This window comes from Lissotriton helveticus, chromosome 1_1, assembly GCF_964261635.1.
Source record: "Lissotriton helveticus chromosome 1_1, aLisHel1.1, whole genome shotgun sequence".
Taxonomy (NCBI): domain Eukaryota; kingdom Metazoa; phylum Chordata; class Amphibia; order Caudata; family Salamandridae; genus Lissotriton; species Lissotriton helveticus.
The window spans coordinates 2,082,613,320-2,082,634,450 of record NC_136057.1 but is presented as its reverse complement, the minus strand read 5'-3'; the positions used below and the strand labels follow the sequence as shown (position 1 = coordinate 2,082,634,450).

The following is a 21,131-nucleotide window of genomic DNA, read 5'->3' as shown; positions in this document are numbered from 1 at the left end:
ACGACTTCCCATACTGACATAAAACTGCATCGTTTTGCTGGCGTTTAGACAGTATTCAAAGGTGATACAATGGACGTCATTTACACAAAGTTAGTGGAGATCTCTTTTATAGCACTGCCCTAGCTAACCGGGTCAAATGAACAAAAAGTAAACAGGTGTTTAAAGCCCTGTTTACTTTCAGTAGTTTAAATTACTTTCCTTCCCCACCAGAGGGCCCTTAATTAATTGTGTTGCGGTTGTTGTTGGTGGGTACCAGCACTTCATTGTCATCATCAGACTTTGATCCAGAGAAACAGACAGAAAGGCCGAAAAGGATGGAAAGAGAAATATAGGAAAACAAAGGGAGAAAGCAGGAATAAAAATAATAATAACAATAATAATAATCCACATTTGTAAAGCGCACAATCACCCGTAAGGGTCTCTAGGCGCTGGGGGCCGTGGGGAAGATTAAGCAAGCTCTTGCCCAGAGTCACATGGTGCTGGGCTAATCTGCCGCCGGTGCAGGGGATCGAACCGTGATCCCCAGATTCCGGAGTCAGTCGCCCCAGCCGCGGCGCCACACCTCTTCCAGGAAAAAGAACCTAAGGGGCTTATTTACAAGCCCCTTGCGCCGCCGGTACGTCACTTTTTCCCGTACTAAAAGTGACACACCGGCGGCGCAAGTGGTTTGTAAATAAGCCTCTTAATGAGTAAGATAAAAAGACAGAAGAAGAAAGCGACATAAGGTCTAATCAAGACCAGGCAGCCCTGGTATTCGGCAAAGCTGGCATTCAACAGCACCGGCAGTGTACTCCTAAGAAAAGATTTGGTCCCCTGCACTGTGTTTTCTTTTTTACAAATAAAGCACTGGCCCTTCGCCCCTCAGCAACATATAGGATGCTACTGGGTGTTTCAGGCAGTGGCGCTTGCTCCTGAGAAGCAGCAGTGGGGAGGGTGGGTGGGAAAGAGCGGAGATTTAAAAAAATAAGATAATAACTTACCTGCTGGCTAGCCGACTGCCGCTGCCTCTCCTCTGTCCTCTTCCTGATTTCTGTTGAAGCAGGAAGCTCCATACTCCCAAGCTTACCATAGCCAATCACAACCCTGCATCTGAGCATCAAGATTCCATGCTCACCAGGGACTGGGGGCCTGGGCATGTTCTCCAGCCTGGGTGGAGAACATGTACAGTGCGCATGACTGTTTCGCCGGCCCATGCGCCGGCCAGTCAGTGCCCACCACTTCTTCCCCCTGCTCTGAAATCAGAGCAGACCTGCCCCACCGCAAGCTGCCAAGCAGAAGGAACAAATAAAATGATAATAATGTCAAGTTATTATCATTTTATTTGTCCTTCTTTGTAGTGCTAAAAGCAGTGGGACGACGGTCCTCCGCCTTAGTGGAGGAGCCACCACTGATTTTAGGGCAGGATTAAAGGTGACTACACCTGGGCCAAAGAGGTCACTTTGCTGCTCCAGGTATTTGAAGTACTCAGTGCTTTAAGTGGGCTGGTACTGTCTGGTACTGAGTACCAACACTTTTTTAAATTTTGAGAGGGAGAATACCAGCACTTCTCAAGAAAAATGTAATACTTTTAATTGGAGAGTACAGTCACTTCTCAGAAACTTCTATTTTTTCCATTTCAAGCACTGGAAGTACTGACACCCACAGTTCATGTCTTCAGTCTGTATTATACAGCAGTATGGCATTAACAGGCCTGTCAACAATGAAGATTGACATAAATTAAACTTACAAATTCATACATTTGTTTCTCGTCATAAAAAGGGCAGTTATCTAGATACTCGAAAAGGTTGTTCATGTGGAGGCTACTCTGTGATCAGAAGTGTTTTCAGTACAACAAAAACTACAACACAGACAGGGGTGTCCACCTTTGTTAGTAAAATAAACGTTACTGGAAGAAAGAAACAAGTAACAGCTCTATGCACAAATGCTGCCCTGAGTTAACACTTACAGATGAAGGAATAAGGCCTTACCTGGCAGCCCCGTTTTTCAATCTCCACTATGCATTTCTCCATTAGTAGAGGAACCATCAAGCCGACATTTTCCATCTCAACAACTTTTCGAGCGTCCACCCCAAACATGACCGGCTCCCGATTCACGCCGCTGCTATTGAACGAGTTCTCCCTCTGGTCCATGAGGGTGATTTTCACATAGATAAGTCCCCTGGGCTCCAGTTTGACAGCCAATTGGTGCATCTTTGTCACTCGGAAAAGGGAGGGTAGGACGACTGTTCCGTGACAACAGACGCGATTTTTACGAGGTGCAGGATCCCAGCTAAATACCACCAACTTCAGATACTGAGCATTTTCGAGGTCTATGTTGAAAGTGTGGTCCATCTCTAAAAACGCAGTCCTGCAAGTAAGCAAGGCGGTCCTTGCCTTATTCACTGAATCAACCTGAATAGCACAAAACACATCCTTGGTGTCGATTCGTGGTGGCTTCAAATCCTCTGCCCCATAGAAGTGGACACTCATGAGACCCGATATATAGTGTGAACATTTAGGTTGATCAGAAAAATTGTAGTGCCTAAATGCATCAATGTCAATGTCAGTTTTATTGTTATTGCTTTGAAGGGCTTCTTTTCCTTTATTGGCTCTGTTCTCAGATGCATGCTTACCTGATTTCGTTAATAGCTCGGGGGAGTCTCCATCACTGAGGTAACCGCCTTTACTAGAGGACTTCGAATTTCCTGTTGTTTTTTTTTTGTAGTTGTGCTGAGATGAGACACTACTATCCAAATGATATCGGCTAATCACGTTGCGGCTTGCAGCTGCAGTGTTCCCAGAAGCTAAAGAAGAAGGGTGTTTTGAGCCCTGGCAATATCCCTTAGGTGAGGAAGAGGAGTTGTCATAATTATTATGGCTTGAACCTCCTTTGACGCTTAGCTTCCTGCTGAGTTCAGGAAGCTTTTTCATCTTCATGGAGAGTTTGCGCACAGTTCGAGGAGATTTAATTTTATCTGGAAAAGACCAGTTAATAGGGCCTCCCTTTTTCACAGGGCTAGGGCTTGAAGGTGGCGAGAACTCCAGTATGCTGGCCTTGATCCCAGGACCTAAATAAAAAAAAGTACAATCAGAATTGGTTGATCATTGTTTTTATAATGAACACCCCATGTAATAACAGTTTACCATTCTGTTAGGAATAAGCATAATTAAAGGTTCTTGCACAAATACAAAGACTTTCACAAAGGTATTCCAGATTAGCCATACTAACTTTATTAAACGTTCCAATGTGGACTTGGTTTGGGAAACAAAAAACTGAGCTGTAGAAGTGATGATAGCTTTTAATGGACCAAATTATAATATATCAATGGTACAGACATGTGAATATACATCCGAGAAAGGATCCTCTGTGATCCCTAAGTGGTCCTGAAATGTAGACCCATTTCTGTAACAACGATTGGCTACTTTTATTAGTCCAACGAACAGCGTCATTAATTCCGCAGAGCTTAATATAAGTAGAAGAAGATATCCAATCACAAAAAAACCAAATAAAATAATGAAATAAACAGTTAAGGCATTCTTTAAATGCTTAGTTGTTCAAGTAGGTCTAACGAGCAATAATGTCATGACAAAAAGTGAAAAGTACGTACACTGAAGAATGCAAGGAATATATTTGATATTATGATCCAGGACTGACCATTAAAGAATGATACATTTAAAATAAGTTTAAAATACAAGCAAATGACCTATCTTTCCCTTTATTATAAGAGATTCATGGATATACATTCCAGAATAAAAGAATGCTTACTGCTTAAATATTTAATTTATTGGTATTCTCCTGAAAGGCTTAATTTGAAGTGCTGGGATTCGAACTCTTGGCCCGCTAATTAAAGTAGATATCTCGGGTGAGCAATACACTCTAAGCAACCTTGCCAGCTGTATTTGTTTGTTGTTTCTTACCACACTCACAGCTACAACCATTGTCATTTTGCACTATGGAGGCTTTTATAAGAACAGTGTTTATTTCTGGAATGTATTAACAGGCTCCTTTTAACCAGTGGGATTTAACATCAATTTATTTCATAGCCTTAATGGTAAGTACGAAAAGAATGTTTAATAGAGATAATCAAAGATGCACGTGATTCATGGAGACGTGCAGGATTAGAGAACTGCAACTCCAGCACGAACCAATAAAAGAGTGGTCTATGTCGAAAGAGAATAAATGATGGCAGCCTACAGGCCAATCAATCAATGAGTCATGCCATTTAGATCATGGTACTCAATATTTAACCACAAAGAACCCATGCTTGCCAAACACATGTTGCAGTTGATCGACAGAAGTGAACGCAGATGACTGAAAATGGAGGAAGGCAGGGACAGAGCTGGACCCGCAAACGGAAATCAGTCCTGTGAAACACTGTAAATTCAGTCCCATACTGTGCCAAGCAAGTATAGTTAGTAGCCCAGTGCTCTCCTTAGGGGTTTGCATGTGGAAGGTCCCTCCCAAATAAGTTCTGGAAAAAATTAGCCCAAACTCTACATTTTTACTTCAGGATCTACCACAGTACCCAATAGCATTATTTATCTACAGCAGCAAACCCATGCCACACTGTAGCAGTATACAAAACACCCGTCCACATGCTTCAGACATTGCACAAGTGGTTTGGAAAGAGGGGTGGATAAAAACTAGATGGGAAGATAAAAGTCAGGGAGGGCAAGAAAGAGACAATGTGAAACGGGTAAAATAAATGAGAGTAAAAGGAACACTATCTGGGGAAGAAAAATAGTAAGAGAAAGTGAAGTACAGAGTAAATAAGTTACAGCTTTAATGCCAAATCAAACCTGTATTGCATTTCATAAGAACATGGCTGTGGAGCTCAAGAGATGATAAATAGTAAATTCCGATGTTCTCTTCCTACACAAGAATTTATAAAAGTGCCTCGTTTATGGAATTAAGTTTAATTTGCCTTGAAAGAAGCCTAGAATTATAATTCAACCACGCATGCCCAGACATTACGTGGGCTCAGTTCACAACATTTTCCTGTGATGGTGTTCCCCTAAATACCAAAATACAGTTAGAACATACAATTGTGGGCAAAATATTGTAACTACAGAAATATTTACCTGTATTGTTTTTGTAATTCTTTACAATAATATACAAGTTTAAAATAAAGTTTACTATAATATCGTGCTTATTAAGTTGTTTTACTTTAGTGTATTAGGTGTTTTTATTTCATAATTTATATTGTGAAATATGTCATTATTTTTAAATCATATGGTAATGTATAATTTTATTTATGTGTGTTAGGTTTACAGGGGGATTGGACTTTTTTAAATTATGATTAATAAACTTTAAAGATGAATTTGGTATTATTTGCCTTTTATTTATTTGCTCACATGTTAATATATTTTGTAAGTGTTTGAATTTTGTGTTATGGGGTTCTTTAGGGATTTTGGATAGTTAGTGGTATGTTAATTTAACTCTTATTTATATGTTTAAATATTTCATAACATCTTAAAATATTTATTTAATACATTTTAATCACGGGTTGTGGAATTCATTGGGGGATATGGTGGGAAGCATGTTAATATATTTGTAAACGGTTAATAATTGAATAAATCATCAATTATGCTAGTGTTTTTATATTTACATTTGTTATCTACATATTCAAATATTTTACATTTATAAAAACGTCTGTACAATATATTTAGTAAACTATTGATAGTGTAGTGTATTGGCATTTGCACAGGTACTGTTATTTCTAAAGTGTATATTAATAATTAGTATTCATTTATTACTTTAAACTTAATTTTTAAGCGAATGAGTGGGTAGATGTTTTATATAAAAATAAATGACAATTAAATACAAATAATTATTTTATCAACAAATGTAGTACATTGTCTTTTCTGTTTATGTGTTATATTAGGTGTTGTTGATACTGTTTACTTCATTATTTAAACAATATTGTACAATATTGTTTTGTTTGTTATTTTTAATATTTCTCTCTCTATATATATATATATACATATATATACATACACACATTTTTAGGATATTATTTATATTTACGAACCAATGTGTAATGTTTATACGTTTTGATTTGAATGTGCTGTATTTTAACCTACAAATGTATGCACTTTCCCAATATTTCTTAAATTAGAGCAGAGGAGTAAATCTGAACTCCTGCCCAATATATGGATTTTCCCGAGTGCATTTTAGATACTGTATGTGGAATAATAATTCTGACCTTCCTCCCCCCTCATGTATGCACTTTGCCCACTGTTTGCTACATTGGAGTTAGCACAGTAAATTAAACCCTCCCATTGTATATACTTTCCCATATGTTTGGAAAAGTTGAAAAAGTAAATCTGCCCTACACCCAGGCACCTTCCTCAATGTTTGTTGGATTGGAGTCAAAACAGAAATCTGCCCACAACCCCCCAAAAGTATGATCTTTCCTCAATGATTTTTAGACTGGAGCCAGAATATTAAATCATTCCCTACCCTAAAGGTATACACTTTCCCAGGGTTAGAAGTTGGAAAGTAAATGTTGTACCCTGAATTTATGCACGTTTTGCAAGATTTTAGTAAGAATAGGGTATCTGTATTGATTTAATTATTGGCTTTTTTGTTTTAATAATTTTGGATTGGATTTAAATGATTTACTATATTTTTATTTTTTAATTTAAACACTCGTTATTGTGATACTTTTGAATATTATTTATAATAGTTGGATACATTTAAAATAAGCTTTACCCTTTTTTAATAACAAATAATTATTCGATCATGTGTTGGTTTATTCTTTCAAAAAAATCAGATTTATCATGCTTCTATGTAATACTTATTTCTATGTTGATAATAAATGTATTGTAATTTAATATTCAAATGTATTTTTAATTCATACGTGTTTTCATAAAGTTAAAATTTGGGGTGAAATTAAGTTACAGTTTATAGGTTAAGTTTAGGTTAGGTTTATTTTTCTCATAAATTAATTTTATTAATAGTAATTTAGCTTTTGTTTTAATAATATAATAATAATATCACCGACAATTAAATATATGTACTTTTAGCGATAATGTCGATATGTTGGCCATAATATTTTTGTTCTTTACATTAGAAGTATGGTAAAATGTATATGTTTGTGGTCTGTTTTTATTATATTTTGGTGGCTGATATTTTGCCATACAACGGCTGTGGCATATTTTATTGACTCTGCTTAACTCCAGGACTAAGCCAGGTGTAAACAAGAAGTAATCCTGGTTTACCAGTAGAACTCAGGAGCAAATTTAGAGGACTACAAGAATATGTTACATATAAGGAGGAAAATCTTTGTGAAATCTGTCAGGTTTATGTTATTTCACTCTCAAAACATGTAAGACCAAATATAAATGGAGCACGTTACATACTAAAAGTAGAAACATTATATTTGCTTCTCAAGCGCAAAATGTGAATTCAAAGGTGTGTGTGCCTGTATGGCCCATAATACGTAGCAATCGAAAACCATGTAACGTTCAGGTTCCGGTCTTGTGTTTATGAAGGTATTGGTATAATTTCCACAATAACCATACCATTTCCTTATTTTCAAATAACACTGAAAAAATGGCAAGGCTCCGCTTTCTGGAAAACTGTCTCATCTACTTATTCGAAGCACTGAAGCTTTCACCGCTATATTAAAATTTGGGGCCCTTTGGAGGCTGACCGCTGTGCTTTTCTGACAAGCAGCTAGTCAGAAATGTGCTGTTTGATAAAACTGGACAAAGCTTTCCCTTGTGCTGCACATCACAGCACACACTCACTGCAGGCTGCCTGGAGCACCCTGGAGTAATCAGCGACATGCCTTAGCCCAAAACATTCATCTTCTGTCTCTGTCAGAAGCCATTACCCCTGGGTTAGGGAAGTCAGCCAACACATTAAACTTTTTTCACCTTCATGAAAAGCAAGCTTTCAATGGCAATATTCAGTCCTCTTGGTTTATGGTTTTGGCTGGTGTGTGGATGAAATTATTTATAAAAGGCAGACACGGAGAGTGCTCCAGTCTAAGTGATTGACAAATACAGCAAAATAAACCCCTAAAACATTGGATTCAGAAAGGAGAGAATGCTTTTCGTTTCTTTAGATGAACTCCTTCAAACATAAACTGGTAAGATTCACCAGGCAGACCCATAGGTCAGTCAGCTGCTGAGACGTGGGTATGAGCTGTAAAAACTCAGATTTGGTTCGGCCACCTTAGCTCTTCAGCCTTCAGATGTCACTGCCGAGTTCAGTTCCCGCAAATATGTTTATCTTAACTGCTCTCGCCCGGTGCCTTTTTTATTTTCCCCTGAAAATGCCTCGTTTTACCGGAGGTGCTTGAATAGATATGAGTGGAAGCTACTCTACTGGGAGGATAGAGGGTGGTTGGGCTTGTTAGGAGTTTCATTGTATAGTGAGGTTGGGGTGTTATTCTGTAGTGTACAGACAGGAAGTCTTGATGTAATGCAGATTTGTCCCATTAAAAAGATTTTCTTAAATTTAAAGAGAGTCTGTTGTGATGTGCAGTCTGATACAATGTGGATTTAGTGGGTGGCAAGCTTGTAATTATGTGGGTTAGCGCGGCCGGATCACATGACAAGGGCCAGAGGTCAGGACAGTGTCATTGGGTTTTAGGGTATTTTTAGGTACTCGGCCTTTCTTGCAGCTTCCCCTGTACAAAGGGTGGGAGCCAAAGTTGTGTTTTTCCCTCCCACTCCAAACCCTCTGAACCCTCGGTTTCATTGGCTGGAGTTTCTGACATGCTTGAGAGATTTTGTCTATGTAGTGAAGTGGCATTTTGTGGAACTTGAATGAAAGGATTTGCTTGTTGCCAGTTGTTGCTGGAGTGAGAGGTCTTCAGGCTGTGAAGGGGTCAAATATGATGAGGCATGACGAAGGGGTATGCAGGTCAATAAACATGTGCAGCCAGCTCAGAGGGACAGGGTGGCCTGACCTTGGAGAAAGCTGAAGGAGGCTTAAGGCAAAGGGGTTGGAAGGGCAATGGTTGGGAAATGGATAGGGATCTCACGTGTTACAATTGAGATTTGGAGCCGTGGGGTGTTAGAGCACGGTTGGGGTTGATCGAAGTTTCGTAACACGATGTGAGGTGTTACCAATGGTGGTGTTCAATCTAAGCTGAATTTTGGAGACACTATCTAGTATGCTTTGGGTAAGGTTGAGGGCCATTCATCTGTAACTAAATGACGCAAGAGGGGTTACCCTCATCAAGTCAGGTTCATTAAGTAGAGACTTCACAATATAGACAATTGATAGTCTATTCAGTAAAACAGATGCTGCAAGAATTCAGCCTCCACATTGCATCGGATAGTTGGCTAAGCTTTCAACCTCGGGTTACAAGGACGTTTAGCTGTATTTCTGGTGAAAGAGATCACCATCTGATACAAAACGTCCCTTTTCCCTGTATTTGGCTATCTCTATCTCACAGGCTCCCCTCCCATTCTTAGTCTATGAGTGAGTATTGATGCATTACATCTCAAACATTTTGAGAGGGGGAGAACTGAGTTGTGGACAGAAGCAAATGATCCTCATTTGTCTCTCTCCTTCCCAGTATTTGCTTCATCATGGGATTTCTAAGTGGGGCACTGGGCACTGGGTCGCTCTGTCCCCAGCAGAAACACGTTGGGGCTGATTATGGTGTCGGGTGTACTTGCATCCACCTGACACTGTCTCGAAAACGGGAAAGACTGCCTGATTTGGATGCGACCGAACACTGTTCGGTCGCATTCTGACATTTACCTATGGGAGCATGTGTTACGGCCGTAAACTGGCCATAGTACATGCTCCCATGGGGAAATGGAAGGTGGTGTTAATCCCTGCACCTTGTGGCAGGCACCCTAGCCAGAGGCCGCGCACACAAGGGGGCCCTGCTAGGAGCGCCCAAACACACTTTCCGACAGGGTTTACATGCCAGGAAGGCCAGCATGGAAACCCTGCCGGAAACCGTGCATCGTGATACCAAGGGCTGAGAGACTGCTCTTTGGCATAATGGTCCGGCCTCCAAAAGGCCGACGGGTTCCATGAGCCTGTTGGAAGCCAGCCGAAATGACCGGCCGGTTTCAATTCCGATCGGCTGATTTATAATCAGCCGGACAGAACTGAAACCGACATGGTGGTCGGAAAGCCTCTGACCAACGGTCGGAGGCTTTTCAACCACCATCGTAATAAGCCCCTTTGTGTCCATCTCAACTGCCTACCTGATCACTGATGGAAGAGAAGCTTCTGTTCCCACTGCCTTCCAACCAGTTTGTCCACAATGGACAAGGAAAACGCAGCTCCACAAGCGAATCAAGCTTGTGAGAGTATTTGCATTTCATTTTGACATTAGCAAGAAACCTAATTTATGATGCCCCTTTGTTTTGAAGGCATCTGTACATTTCATATGTTGACAGCAAATATTACCATAATAATGAGCTTCATGTAGTCTAGTATTAGCTGTTAGAGTAATAGTAAGATTTATTTGGCGCTGGCCAGAGTTGAAGCCACTAACTCTGAAATATGATTCTCCACAGGGAAGGATAAGAGACAGAGGGGAATTTATTGCCTAGGACTTGGATTAGATGAAGGCCATAGTTGATGGTTATTATTTTATTAAAGTGCTTCAATTAGTCACAAAATTTACTTAGAGGCACAGTTGTAGACTTTAAGAAAAATGAAACAAATCAACTCAGTTTTTTCTATACAGCATACAAATCTAATATGATGATACATTTTAACAATGTCCACTATATTATTATGAGAGCTTCCTTAATGGATAGTAGCAATATATGTTTTTAAAGCAATGCAGGTTTAGATAAAAAAACAAAAAGGGTCACTTGGCCCATATACAGCAATATCAAGTGAACAAACAATTATTACCAAAGCTAGCAAAAATTAAGGAATAATTTAAAATGATTAAATGGAGCACCTCATCTAACTATTCGAACACTGATACTCAAGTTAGCGAATTACTCAATATCTAAAATCAGTTCAATCTTATCCTATTAGATGTTTGCTTTATGAATTCCATACCCAGGAAATACATTTCATTCATACCCATCAATTTGGAAAATGCAAAAGCACGCTTTTGACAAAAAACAAATAGGACACATAATCCCACATTTGCATGCATACAATAGGTATAGAAAAAGAATGCAAATTAATTTGCAGAAATTCAGAATATGCCCTAAATTTTAACATTTACGAAATATTTATAAACTATGCAATAAGACATTATAAAACATTCAGCACGGACTGTCTAAAAATAGGACAAGTATCTCGATGACAAAAAAAAAACAGAATTGGAACCAGAAGACTTGAACAATTACTGCCCCAGATCCAACCGACCATCCATGGAAAAAGTACACAAAAGCTGTGTGGAAGATCAAGTGAAACTTTCCTGGAAGAAATCTGCCTGCGTTATCATCTTCAGTCAGGATTTAGGGCAAGCTGCATCACAGAAAAGGCTATTCTACAAAAGGTATAGGTTGGGGGATTTTACTTCTTGGTTATTAATGGCCTCATTACAATGGCGGTGAGACCGCCACCGTCAGGCTGTCGGGGGTGGTCCCACTGCCATCAGACCCTGCAGGACCACCCGCCACATTATGATGGTGGGCAGGTGGAGGGCGGGCGGGGAGACCGATTGCCACACATCCGACAGGCACCGTCGAAGAGACTGCAATCCCTACGAAAGTGGCGCCATAGGGATTACTATGTCCCTTTTGCCAGCGGTTTCATGCAGTTAACCCACCATGAAAAGGCAGACAGAAAGTGACTTGGGGCCCATAACAGGCCTCCCTTCCCTCGTGGCCCTCCGATATGGGCCATGCGGTGCCTGCCACATAGTGCAGGGATATGTCAGATGTGGATGTTTTTCACTGCGGTGTGTGCTGCAGCCCGCAGGCTGTGCCACAATACAGTCAGGCGGTCCTGCTTTAGCCGCGATGCCAGTCGGACCTAAGTCTGACCTGCATCATAATGAGGCCCTTATTTTTCAGTCCTCTGCAAAAATGGCAACATTTTGCCTTTTTCTCACTTTTAAGCATTGGCGATGGGAATAAGAAAGTAATACGTACAGAATTTTTTAAAATAAAAGTAAATGAAAAAGGGCTAAGTACCTTTGTAAAATTAACACTTAAAAGTAGGATATTTTGCTGTTCTTTTGCTCCCTCTAACCTCTTTTTATCTTGAATACATTCTGCTTTTTCCGTTTTCCCTATGAGTCTTCTTACATCCTTAAAAACCTCCATGTCCCTCCCCACTCTTTCTGACTCCCATGCAATAGTGTAACACACTACTATACAATATAAACGTTGCTGGTACATAAATATCTTTTTAAGTCACTGCTTTCCCAGATGTTTTGGTGATGTCAAGTTATTACTTATTGAACCATATTTCAAAGTATTTCTAAAATGAACAGAAACCACTCTTTAACAATTATAGGAGGACCTAAAGCATAATTAAAGATTATTATCAATACAAACTTTTATGGGCAACTATGCTCGTAATAATATAAAAAAATTCTATTAACATCCCCACAATTTTAATATGGTATGTCTTTCAAAATTACCAACTTGAGCCTCAATGTTAGAATTCTGCAATTAACTTTTCCTTACCATAACTGTTCTAGTCCAAAAGTATGTTTAATTACAGCTCCATACTATAACACTCCTCTTTAAGCTCTAGGATCCCAAAGTTGTAATTAACAAGGTGAAAAATTAAATATTGTACACCATATGATTTCACAAAAGACAACTTTTGAAAGTGCAGTATGAGAAAATATGAATGCCTCCTACTACAATCCGTATCCCTCTGTACCGCCACCAGACAAAGATAGGCAAATTTGTTCTCCGTATTCTGTTTATTTAAAGAATCTTTCCAAGATTTTTATATTTTTATCCTGTAAGCTCATGCTTTTGTAGTATCTTTAGCATTAATCATCTTCTGCCATGCCACTTGTTCTAACATGTCTTCTTTCTGTTACATTTACTCCCAAATGCCATTACTTGTGCTTTATATATGGTTTACTGACAGCATTCTTGACTATAGCATTCACACTCTGCTTTGCCCAAGCTCTTTTCCATGTAATATAGATCCACAGTATGGAAACGTCTGTTATTTATATGCTTACGTTAAGACTTTTCCAGGTCATGGGCCAGACATACTGACCAGGTCAAGAGCACTTTACACCATGTAAAACAGATTGTATATCACAATATGACACAATATCATTGGGAAAAATATTGTAAGAGTGCTATATTATGTTCTAAATAACATTGACAACAATATTTCCCCTTTGGCAGATTTTCCACTATTAACACGGAGGCAATATTTTTGTACATTATATTTAAGGAATGATATTTCTGTCAGACGATATTTGGGTTACAACATTCTGGTACCATGCTGTTAAATACCAATAAAACATCATTAAACCATAAAAGACGCTCACAACATTGTTAAAAAGATAAAACAGGTGCAATGCAAATCATATAATTGAGCAGAGTGGCAATTATTTACGTTAACATGACCAATATGATACATGTATGTAGAAAAGTCATAAGTACCTTAAATAAACAACTAAAACATTACAAGGCTTTAGAAGAAACCTCTTCCAAAGTAAAACACCTAAGCAGAATTATGTTGTGTATAGCTTTTCCTAATACACCAGACAAAATATAAATACTTGGCTATGCTATGTGCATTTACTATGGATAAGTCTGATCTGAATATCCTACGGGCAACTGCATATTGCATTGCCCCAACAGAGCAGCAGGTTGGTATGAACCACTCCCTTTGAAGAACTGGATAAGCATTACAAAAAAAACAACCAATGAGACACAATGTCCTCTTCCTTATTACAAACCAGCCAATTTCCAGAAGTAGGGTGGGAGCTATTCCAGTTGTGGTAATAGCTGTTTACATGCCTAAATTTAACATACAAATGTTTTGCTGCAGGGGGCGTAATTGTGTCCAAAAATGATTCAAATAAAGGTAAGCATTTATAATTCAGGAAGACTGCTGTATGAGATCCCTGCCTCATGTTAGAAAACTAACATTCAGTTAAGTATTGCCAGTAATTCTCTTAACTGGGATTTTTTTACTGCTAGAAGATTCGCTCTATTAGACCACAACTTTTCCACACCAATGGTAGTTAGCGTAGATCATACTTTGTTGATCCACTGGATTCTTCTATGGGCATTAAGGGTAATAATCTCTTCTAGTGTTCATCGATAAAATTATAATTTCTCAATGCAGCAAAGCCTCCGTCAATATATTACTAGTCTGAGGCCAACCGTTTGGGAGATACGTTTTAAACCCATGTCTGAAAGTAACTACAAAAATGAAGCCCACTCTGACAAATTAACTAAAGATTTCAGAAACATTTTATAGTTGTTGGTAGGCTATTTATCAGAGAAAAGTCCCACAATTCTGCGACACAGAGTGCACTTCCCAAAGCTTTTGCATTATATATATCAATAGCTGGGGTAACTGACATACCAGAGGTTGACTTAAACCCTTGTTGTATCCCCGATATGTTCCGTTGAAGTTTCAGGGTTCTCTTACTAATTAGCATAGACCATGACATATTAGTCTTCAATCTTGATGATGTCTATTAATACAGATTATAAATCTGATAATGTCAATACTAATCATTATGCTAGAGTTACTTACAATAAAGTATTTGTGGAACAGGTAGGTTGCTGGCAGATGTTTGTTAAACTATAGTCTAATGGCTCTGGGTTAGATGCAATCCGTATTACTATGATTATGGTTTACTTTACTTCAAAAGTATGGTAATTTGCCAGTTTGTTTGTTGCCATTCCCATAAGGCTGATTCGTAGGCAGTGGGTCCGGAGGTGTTTGCTCTTTATCAGAGAAAATGATTATTATAGCACATTTTCCAGTTGTCAGAAGATTACCAGTAAGTTTATTATGTAGCAGCAGTGTATCATTTCCCTAAATAGAAAATTTCACTATTTAAATAGGGCCCAGGATCAATGGCTTCGTTAGGGACACAAGAGTGCATAGGAAAAATGTTGGCACCCAGAGGGAGCCTGTGAAGGTCTCTTAGGGTGGGGACAATGCAGATAACCATCAGTTCTCATGGCAATGTACAGGTCACTCTTTAACGAAGACTATCTTCAAATTTAGATTTTCTGTGCCTAGTATAACAAGATAATAATAGTAATGACTGAAAAATAACACAATGTTTTTGATGGCAGGCATTCTTTGGAACTTGAAGCAGAATGAGAAGTTGAATATTTCAGCCCTCATGACTAGTGTTATGACATTTTGCAAATTGATTGAAAAATATTCAGTGATACATTAATATCTGGCATAATATCTGGCTTAAGGGTAATGGTTCTGGGGCCCCGATCTGGGTGTAGTTCATTTTGCTATTATGTGGCACGCTGTCTGGTTGTAGGCTGAATTGTCAATAATCAGGTATTCCGTGTATTGGGGGTTCTGAGGATCCAGGCTATCCAGCTTTATTTTAACAACTGGTGACTAGACATGCTGCATTTGGCCAGGCACCCGGCAAATTACTTAATTTACAGATCAGAAAGGATCAAGGAGATGAAGTGTATAACATCTGTTGTGTTTATTTCCATGCTAAAGAAACATATATATGGGATGTAAACACAGGATGTGGTGTGGCGAAATACAGGCTTTGCCTCCATTAACTAGCATTCGTGAAACGATTCTGACATCGAAATATGCTGTCAACAAGCTGGATGCTTTGGATGCGTGCTTTGAAGGCTGGGTTTGTTTGACAGTGGTGTTGGGTACACATATGGCTATTCCAGATACTATGAATATGTTGACCATGTCAACTTAGAAGTGGCATCTGGTTCTTAAGAAAGGGAGGTGGCCGGTACTATACTTTGATTTATTTATTATCCTGCTGATTATATTGAATTGTACATGTGTTATTATACTAAGTGAACATTAACGTACATCCATATTTAAAATCAAATATTCACCAACATATTATATTGGAAGCTGGTTGTTGCTCTTCAAATTAAAAAAAAATACAATATTGAACTTTCAAGGTATCAGAAAGTATACATTTGACAAATATTTATCAGTTCTGCAAGACATATTTGAAATGTTCTGGGAGGGCATACCTCGCCTTTGATCAACCAGGCTTAATGGGTGCATTCGTTTCTGCAATCACAAAATGCAGTAGAATTTGGGGAGGGAAATATAGAATTCCATGTGCACAGTAATGTTATTCTTATAAGCTGTATGACTGCCACAGCTGTTACTAGTAATGCCTGAGAAAATAAAGAATTAACCCTCCCGATAATCCCTAACATGTCAGGAATCGACGTGTAAGTAATGGCAGAGATGGGAAAACATCTCCAGAATGGACTCCTGTAAATGCAGGAGTTAAACGCTAAGGGGAGAAATGTGTTACCTAATCTAGGCAGGGTGCACACTTGATCTCTTTATGACTGGATTGCCTCCAGAAGTGATGAAAGGCAATTAGCGGCTACAACACTTTTTATGGCTATGCATTCTAATATGGATTAGTCAGAGTAAAATTTAAAATTACATAAACCTACTTTACCAGAATGTTAATTATTATTCTATAATCTCCATAAACATACCGACACAACACTGACAATGGATGTAGATTGCTTGCATCACTTTTGAGAAACACTTTAAGAGTTAAAGGGACAGAGGTAACCAGTATGACTGAATTTCTGGCACTTCCACAGGAATCGTTTTTCTCTGGGTTTTCAACAAATTATACAGTCACCTCCAGTTATATTTTTACTTACCCAACAAAATAGTGTGGACTAGTTCGCTGCGGTGATAGATTACTTCCAGAAATTATATATTGTGATTACCAAGTGCATATATATATTTTTTATTTATTTATTTACTTACAACTGTGCTTTCAAATTTGGAATGGTGAAAAAAATCGAATACACAAGTCTATTTAAAATGTTTAACTGCAATTCTAACATACTAAAGCTTGATAGGGAGAACAGGAGGACCGAATACAAATAGTTAATAATAATAACAACAATAACAATAACAATAGTAGCACAAATCTCCATAACACAGTTTTTGTAGTTTGAAAGCACCGTATGTAAAAGGTGTTGTCAGTGCCCAATTTCATAATTCACTGTTTCCCAACATTAAAAGATTGAAGGCTGAGATGGACTTTCCAGAAATCGACATTTGATTTTAGGGTCACAGCAGATACCAGTGGCAAGTGTTTAATTCCCTGAAACTTCTTGTGAGCTACTTCTGATATTTCTAGTTCTCCAAAAAAAATGTGCTGAGGCTTCTTTAATATTTTTTCTTATGTCAGTAAGATGCAAAATGTTATTTAAAAGCAAAGTTCAATCAATCAATCAATCATGCCATTTGTATAGCGCACTACTCACCCGGGAGGGTCTCAAGGCGCTTGGGGGGAGGGGTATGCTACTGCTCGAACAGCCAGGTCTTGAGTTGTTTCCTGAAGGCGAGATGGTCCTGGGTCAGCCGAAGGTGGATGGGGAGGGAGTTCCAAGTCTTGGCAGCCAGGTAAGAGAAGGATCTTCCTCCGGCGGTGGCTCTTCGGATGCGTGGTACGGCTGCGAGGGCGAGGCTGGTGGACCGTAGCTGGCGGGTGGGCGTGTAGAAGGTCAGGCGGTCGTTGAGGTACTTGGGGCCCAGGTCGTGGAGAGACTTGTGTGCGTGGGTGAGGAGCCGGAACGTGATCCTCTTGTCGACGGGGAGCCAGTGCAGGTTCCTCAGGTGGCTGGAGATGTGGCTGCGTCGGGGGACATCCAGGATGAGTCGGGCGGAGGCGTTCTGGATGCGCTGGAGTCTTTTCTGTAGCGTGGCTGTGGTTCCGGTGTAGAGGGCGTTTCCGTAGTCCAGTCGGCTGGTGACGAGTGCCTGGGTGACAGTCTTCCTGGTCTCGGTCGGGATCCAGCGGAAGATCTTGCGAAGCATACGCAGGGTGTTGAAGCACGATGAGGAGACGGCGTTGACTTGTCTGGTCATCGAGAGGGAGGGGTCCAGGATGAAGCCCAGGTTGCGTGCGTGGTCGGTTGGCTTGGGTGCGGTGCCCAGGGCTGGGGGCCACCAGGAGTCGTCCCAGGCGGAGGGCGAAGATCCCAGGATGAGGACTTCCGTCTTGTCCGAGTTCAGTTTCAGGCGGCTGTCCTTCATCCACTCGGCGACGTCTTTCATCCCTTCGTGTAGGCAGGTTCTGGCGGTGTCGGGGTCTCTGGTGAGGGAGAGGATCAGCTGGGTGTCGTCGGTGTAAGAGATGATGTTGAAGAGGGTGGGGCTGTGGTGGGGCTGAGTGAAGATCCTTGCGGGACGCCGCAGATGACTTCGGTGGCCTCCGAGCGAAACGGGGGGAGGCGGACTCTTTGTGTTCTTCCGGCGAGGAACTAGATGATCCACTCCAGTGCCTTCTCTTGGATACCGATGTTGCTGAGGCGCTGGACTAGGGTGCGGTGGCAGACCGTGTCGAACGCAGCGGAGAGGTCCAGGAGGATGAGGGCCACTGTTTCCCCCTTGTCGAGCAGGGTCCGGATGTCGTCGGTGGCTGCGATGAGGGCGGTCTCGGTGCTGTGGTTGGCTCTGAAGCCGGACTGCGAGGGGTCGAGGGATCCGTTCGTCTCGAGGAAGGCGGTCAGCTGTCTGTTGACGATCTTCTCGATGACTTTAGCAGGAAAAGGGAGGAGCGAGATGGGGCGGACGTTTTTGAGATCGGTGGGGTCCGCTGTAGGTTTCTTCAGGAGGGCGCTGATCTCGGCGTGCTTCCAGCTCTCCAGGAAGGTGGCGGTGTTGAAGGAGGCGTTGATGATGTTCCGGAGTTGGGGTGCGATGGTGGAGTCGGCCTTGTTGAAGACGTGGTGTGGGCAGGGGTCGGTCGGTGATCCGGAGTGGATGGTGTTCATCGTGCGGGCTGTGTCTTCGGTGGTCACCGTGGTCCAGGTGCGAAGGGTGGCGGTGGGGGGCGTTGGTTCGACGGTTGGGTGCGTGGGTGGGGCGCCGAAGCTGTTGTGGATGTCGGCGATCTTGCGGTGGAAGAACGAGGGGAGGGAGTCGCAGAGGTCTTGTGATGGAGTGATGTCGTTGGTGCCGGTGCTGGGGTTGGAGAACTCCTTGACGATAGTGAAGAGCTCTTTATTGTCGTGGGCGTTGTTGTCCAGTCGTTCCTTCAGGGATTTCTTCTTGGTGGTGCGGATGAGCTGGTGGTGCTTGCGGGTAGCGTGTTTGAGGGCGGTCATGTTGTCGGTGGTCCGGTCAAGGAGCCAGGCTTTCTCGAGGGTGCGGCAGGTCTTCTTGGAGTCCTTGAGGTCGTCGGTGAACCAGGATGCCTTCTTGCTTCTGGGTCTGCTGGGAGGGTTCTTTAGTGGCGCGACGTCGTCGGCGCAGGCGGTCAGCCACTGTGTGAAGTTGCGGGCTGCTTCGTTGGGGTCCGTTGTGTTGGTGGGTGGGCTCTGGCTGAGGGAGGTGGTGAGCTGGTCTGCGGTGATCTTGCTCCAATTCCTGTGAGGTACCTGTTGCGGGTGGTGGTGGGTCGTGGATCTTTTGAAGCTGAAGTGGACGCAGCTGTGGTCGGTCCAGTGGAGTCCGGTGGCATGGCTGAAGGTGATGTACTTGCTGGAAGAGAAGACGGGATCAAGCGTGTGGCCGGCGTAGTGGGTGGGGGTGTTGACCAGTTGCTTGAGCCCGAGGTTGGCGAGGTTTTCCAGCAGGGCGGTGGTGTTGCGGTCCTTGTTGTTCTCCAGGTGGAAGTTGAGGTCCCCCAGGAGGATGTAGTCAGTGGAGGGGAGGGCGTGCGGGCTGATGAATAATAATAATAATAATAATCCACATTTGTAAAGCGCACAATCACCCGTAAGGGTCTCTAGGCGCTGGGGGCCGTCGGGAAGATTAAGCAAGCTATTGCCCAGAGTCACATGGTGCTGGGCTAACCTGCCGCCGGAGCCGGGGATCGAACCGTGGTCCCCAGATTCCAGCGTCAGTCGCCCTGGCCGCGGCGCCACACCTCTCCCACGAAGTCTGTGATGTCTTCGCTGAATTGTGTGCGTGGTCCCGGGGGTCTGTAGACGAGGGTGCCTCTGAGGGTCGTCTTAGGGTCGGTGTGAATCTGGAAGTGGAGATGTTCGGCTGCGGCGAAGGAGTCGTTGGCGTCGGTCGTGATGCGGATGGTGTTCCTGTGGACGATGGCGATGCCACCTCCGGTCTGGTTGATGCGGTCCCTCCTGATGATCTTGTACCCGTCCGGGATGGCGATGGCGATGTCGGGTGCAGAGGAGGCGTTCATCCAGGTTTCCGTGAGGAAGGCGACGTCCAGTGATATAGCGTCGAGGAGGTTCCAGAGCTCCACGGCGTGTCTGTGGACGGAGCGGGTGTTGATCAGGATGCACTTGAGGTGGTTGCTGCTGGTGTTAGTCTTGGCGGGTGCGGGGCAGGTTCGGAGGCAGGTGAATTTGCAGGTGCAGCAGGTGAAGGGTCCGTGGGTGCGTCTCGGGGTGGCTCGGCAGCAGGCGTGGGTCCGGCCGGCATTGAGTGCGTTGAGAGTGGCGGCGTTGTAGGTCAGTCGGGTCATCTTGCCTCGGCGGGGAGGGCCAGGGGTCCAGGCGCTGGGCGCGGGCCAGGCGCGGACGGGCGCAGACGGGCTTACCTTTGGCGCTCAATCGGCGCGTCCGCTGCGCGGTCGCTCTGGGGGCGTCATAAGTAAGGAACCGGGAGGGAGGAGCAGCTGGGTGGCGGGAGCGGGGCGGCGAATGGAATCACAGGGGGGCGGGCCGCAGGGAGGCAGCGGCGGGAAATTCCAAGAAGCAGCGGGCAGCGGGAAATTCCCAGGAGCAGTGGGAAATTCCCAGGAGCAGCGGGCAGCGAGCGAAGGAATCTGCAGGCAGCAGGCGGCCAAGGCAGGCAGGAGCGGCAGCAGTGAGTGGGGCGACCAAGCCCTGTGGAGGGCTGAGCGGTCACCAAAGTTGAGGTCATAACTGTCTACAAAGAGTGTAGCGGAGCATCTGAAACTTTAAGAAAGGGTCTGGTGGTGCTACACAGGGAAAAGCAGAGAATTAAGTAGTCAAAAAGGCTCTTTCAAATTCAGTGCGATATTTCCATGATTAATTCTATTTTTAGTCTGGATATATTTCTGTTATAAAGTCACTTGAAATTAATACATTCTTGAGTTTCTACTTAAT

At 42.4% G+C, this 21,131-nt stretch overlaps 1 protein-coding gene across 3 annotated transcripts in view; it reads right to left on the bottom strand.

The window, feature by feature from the left end:
* SYDE2 (synapse defective Rho GTPase homolog 2) overlaps window positions 1–21,131 on the bottom strand; it is a 200,441-nt gene that overhangs the window by 96,676 nt on the left and 82,634 nt on the right. For all 3 annotated transcript variants that reach the window (XM_078645550.1, XM_078645551.1, XM_078645552.1), the window contains one exon: window positions 1,968–3,046. In XM_078645550.1, coding sequence (XP_078501676.1) covers window positions 1,968–3,046 — 1,079 coding nt within the window. The remainder of the gene's footprint in view (window positions 1–1,967; window positions 3,047–21,131) is intronic.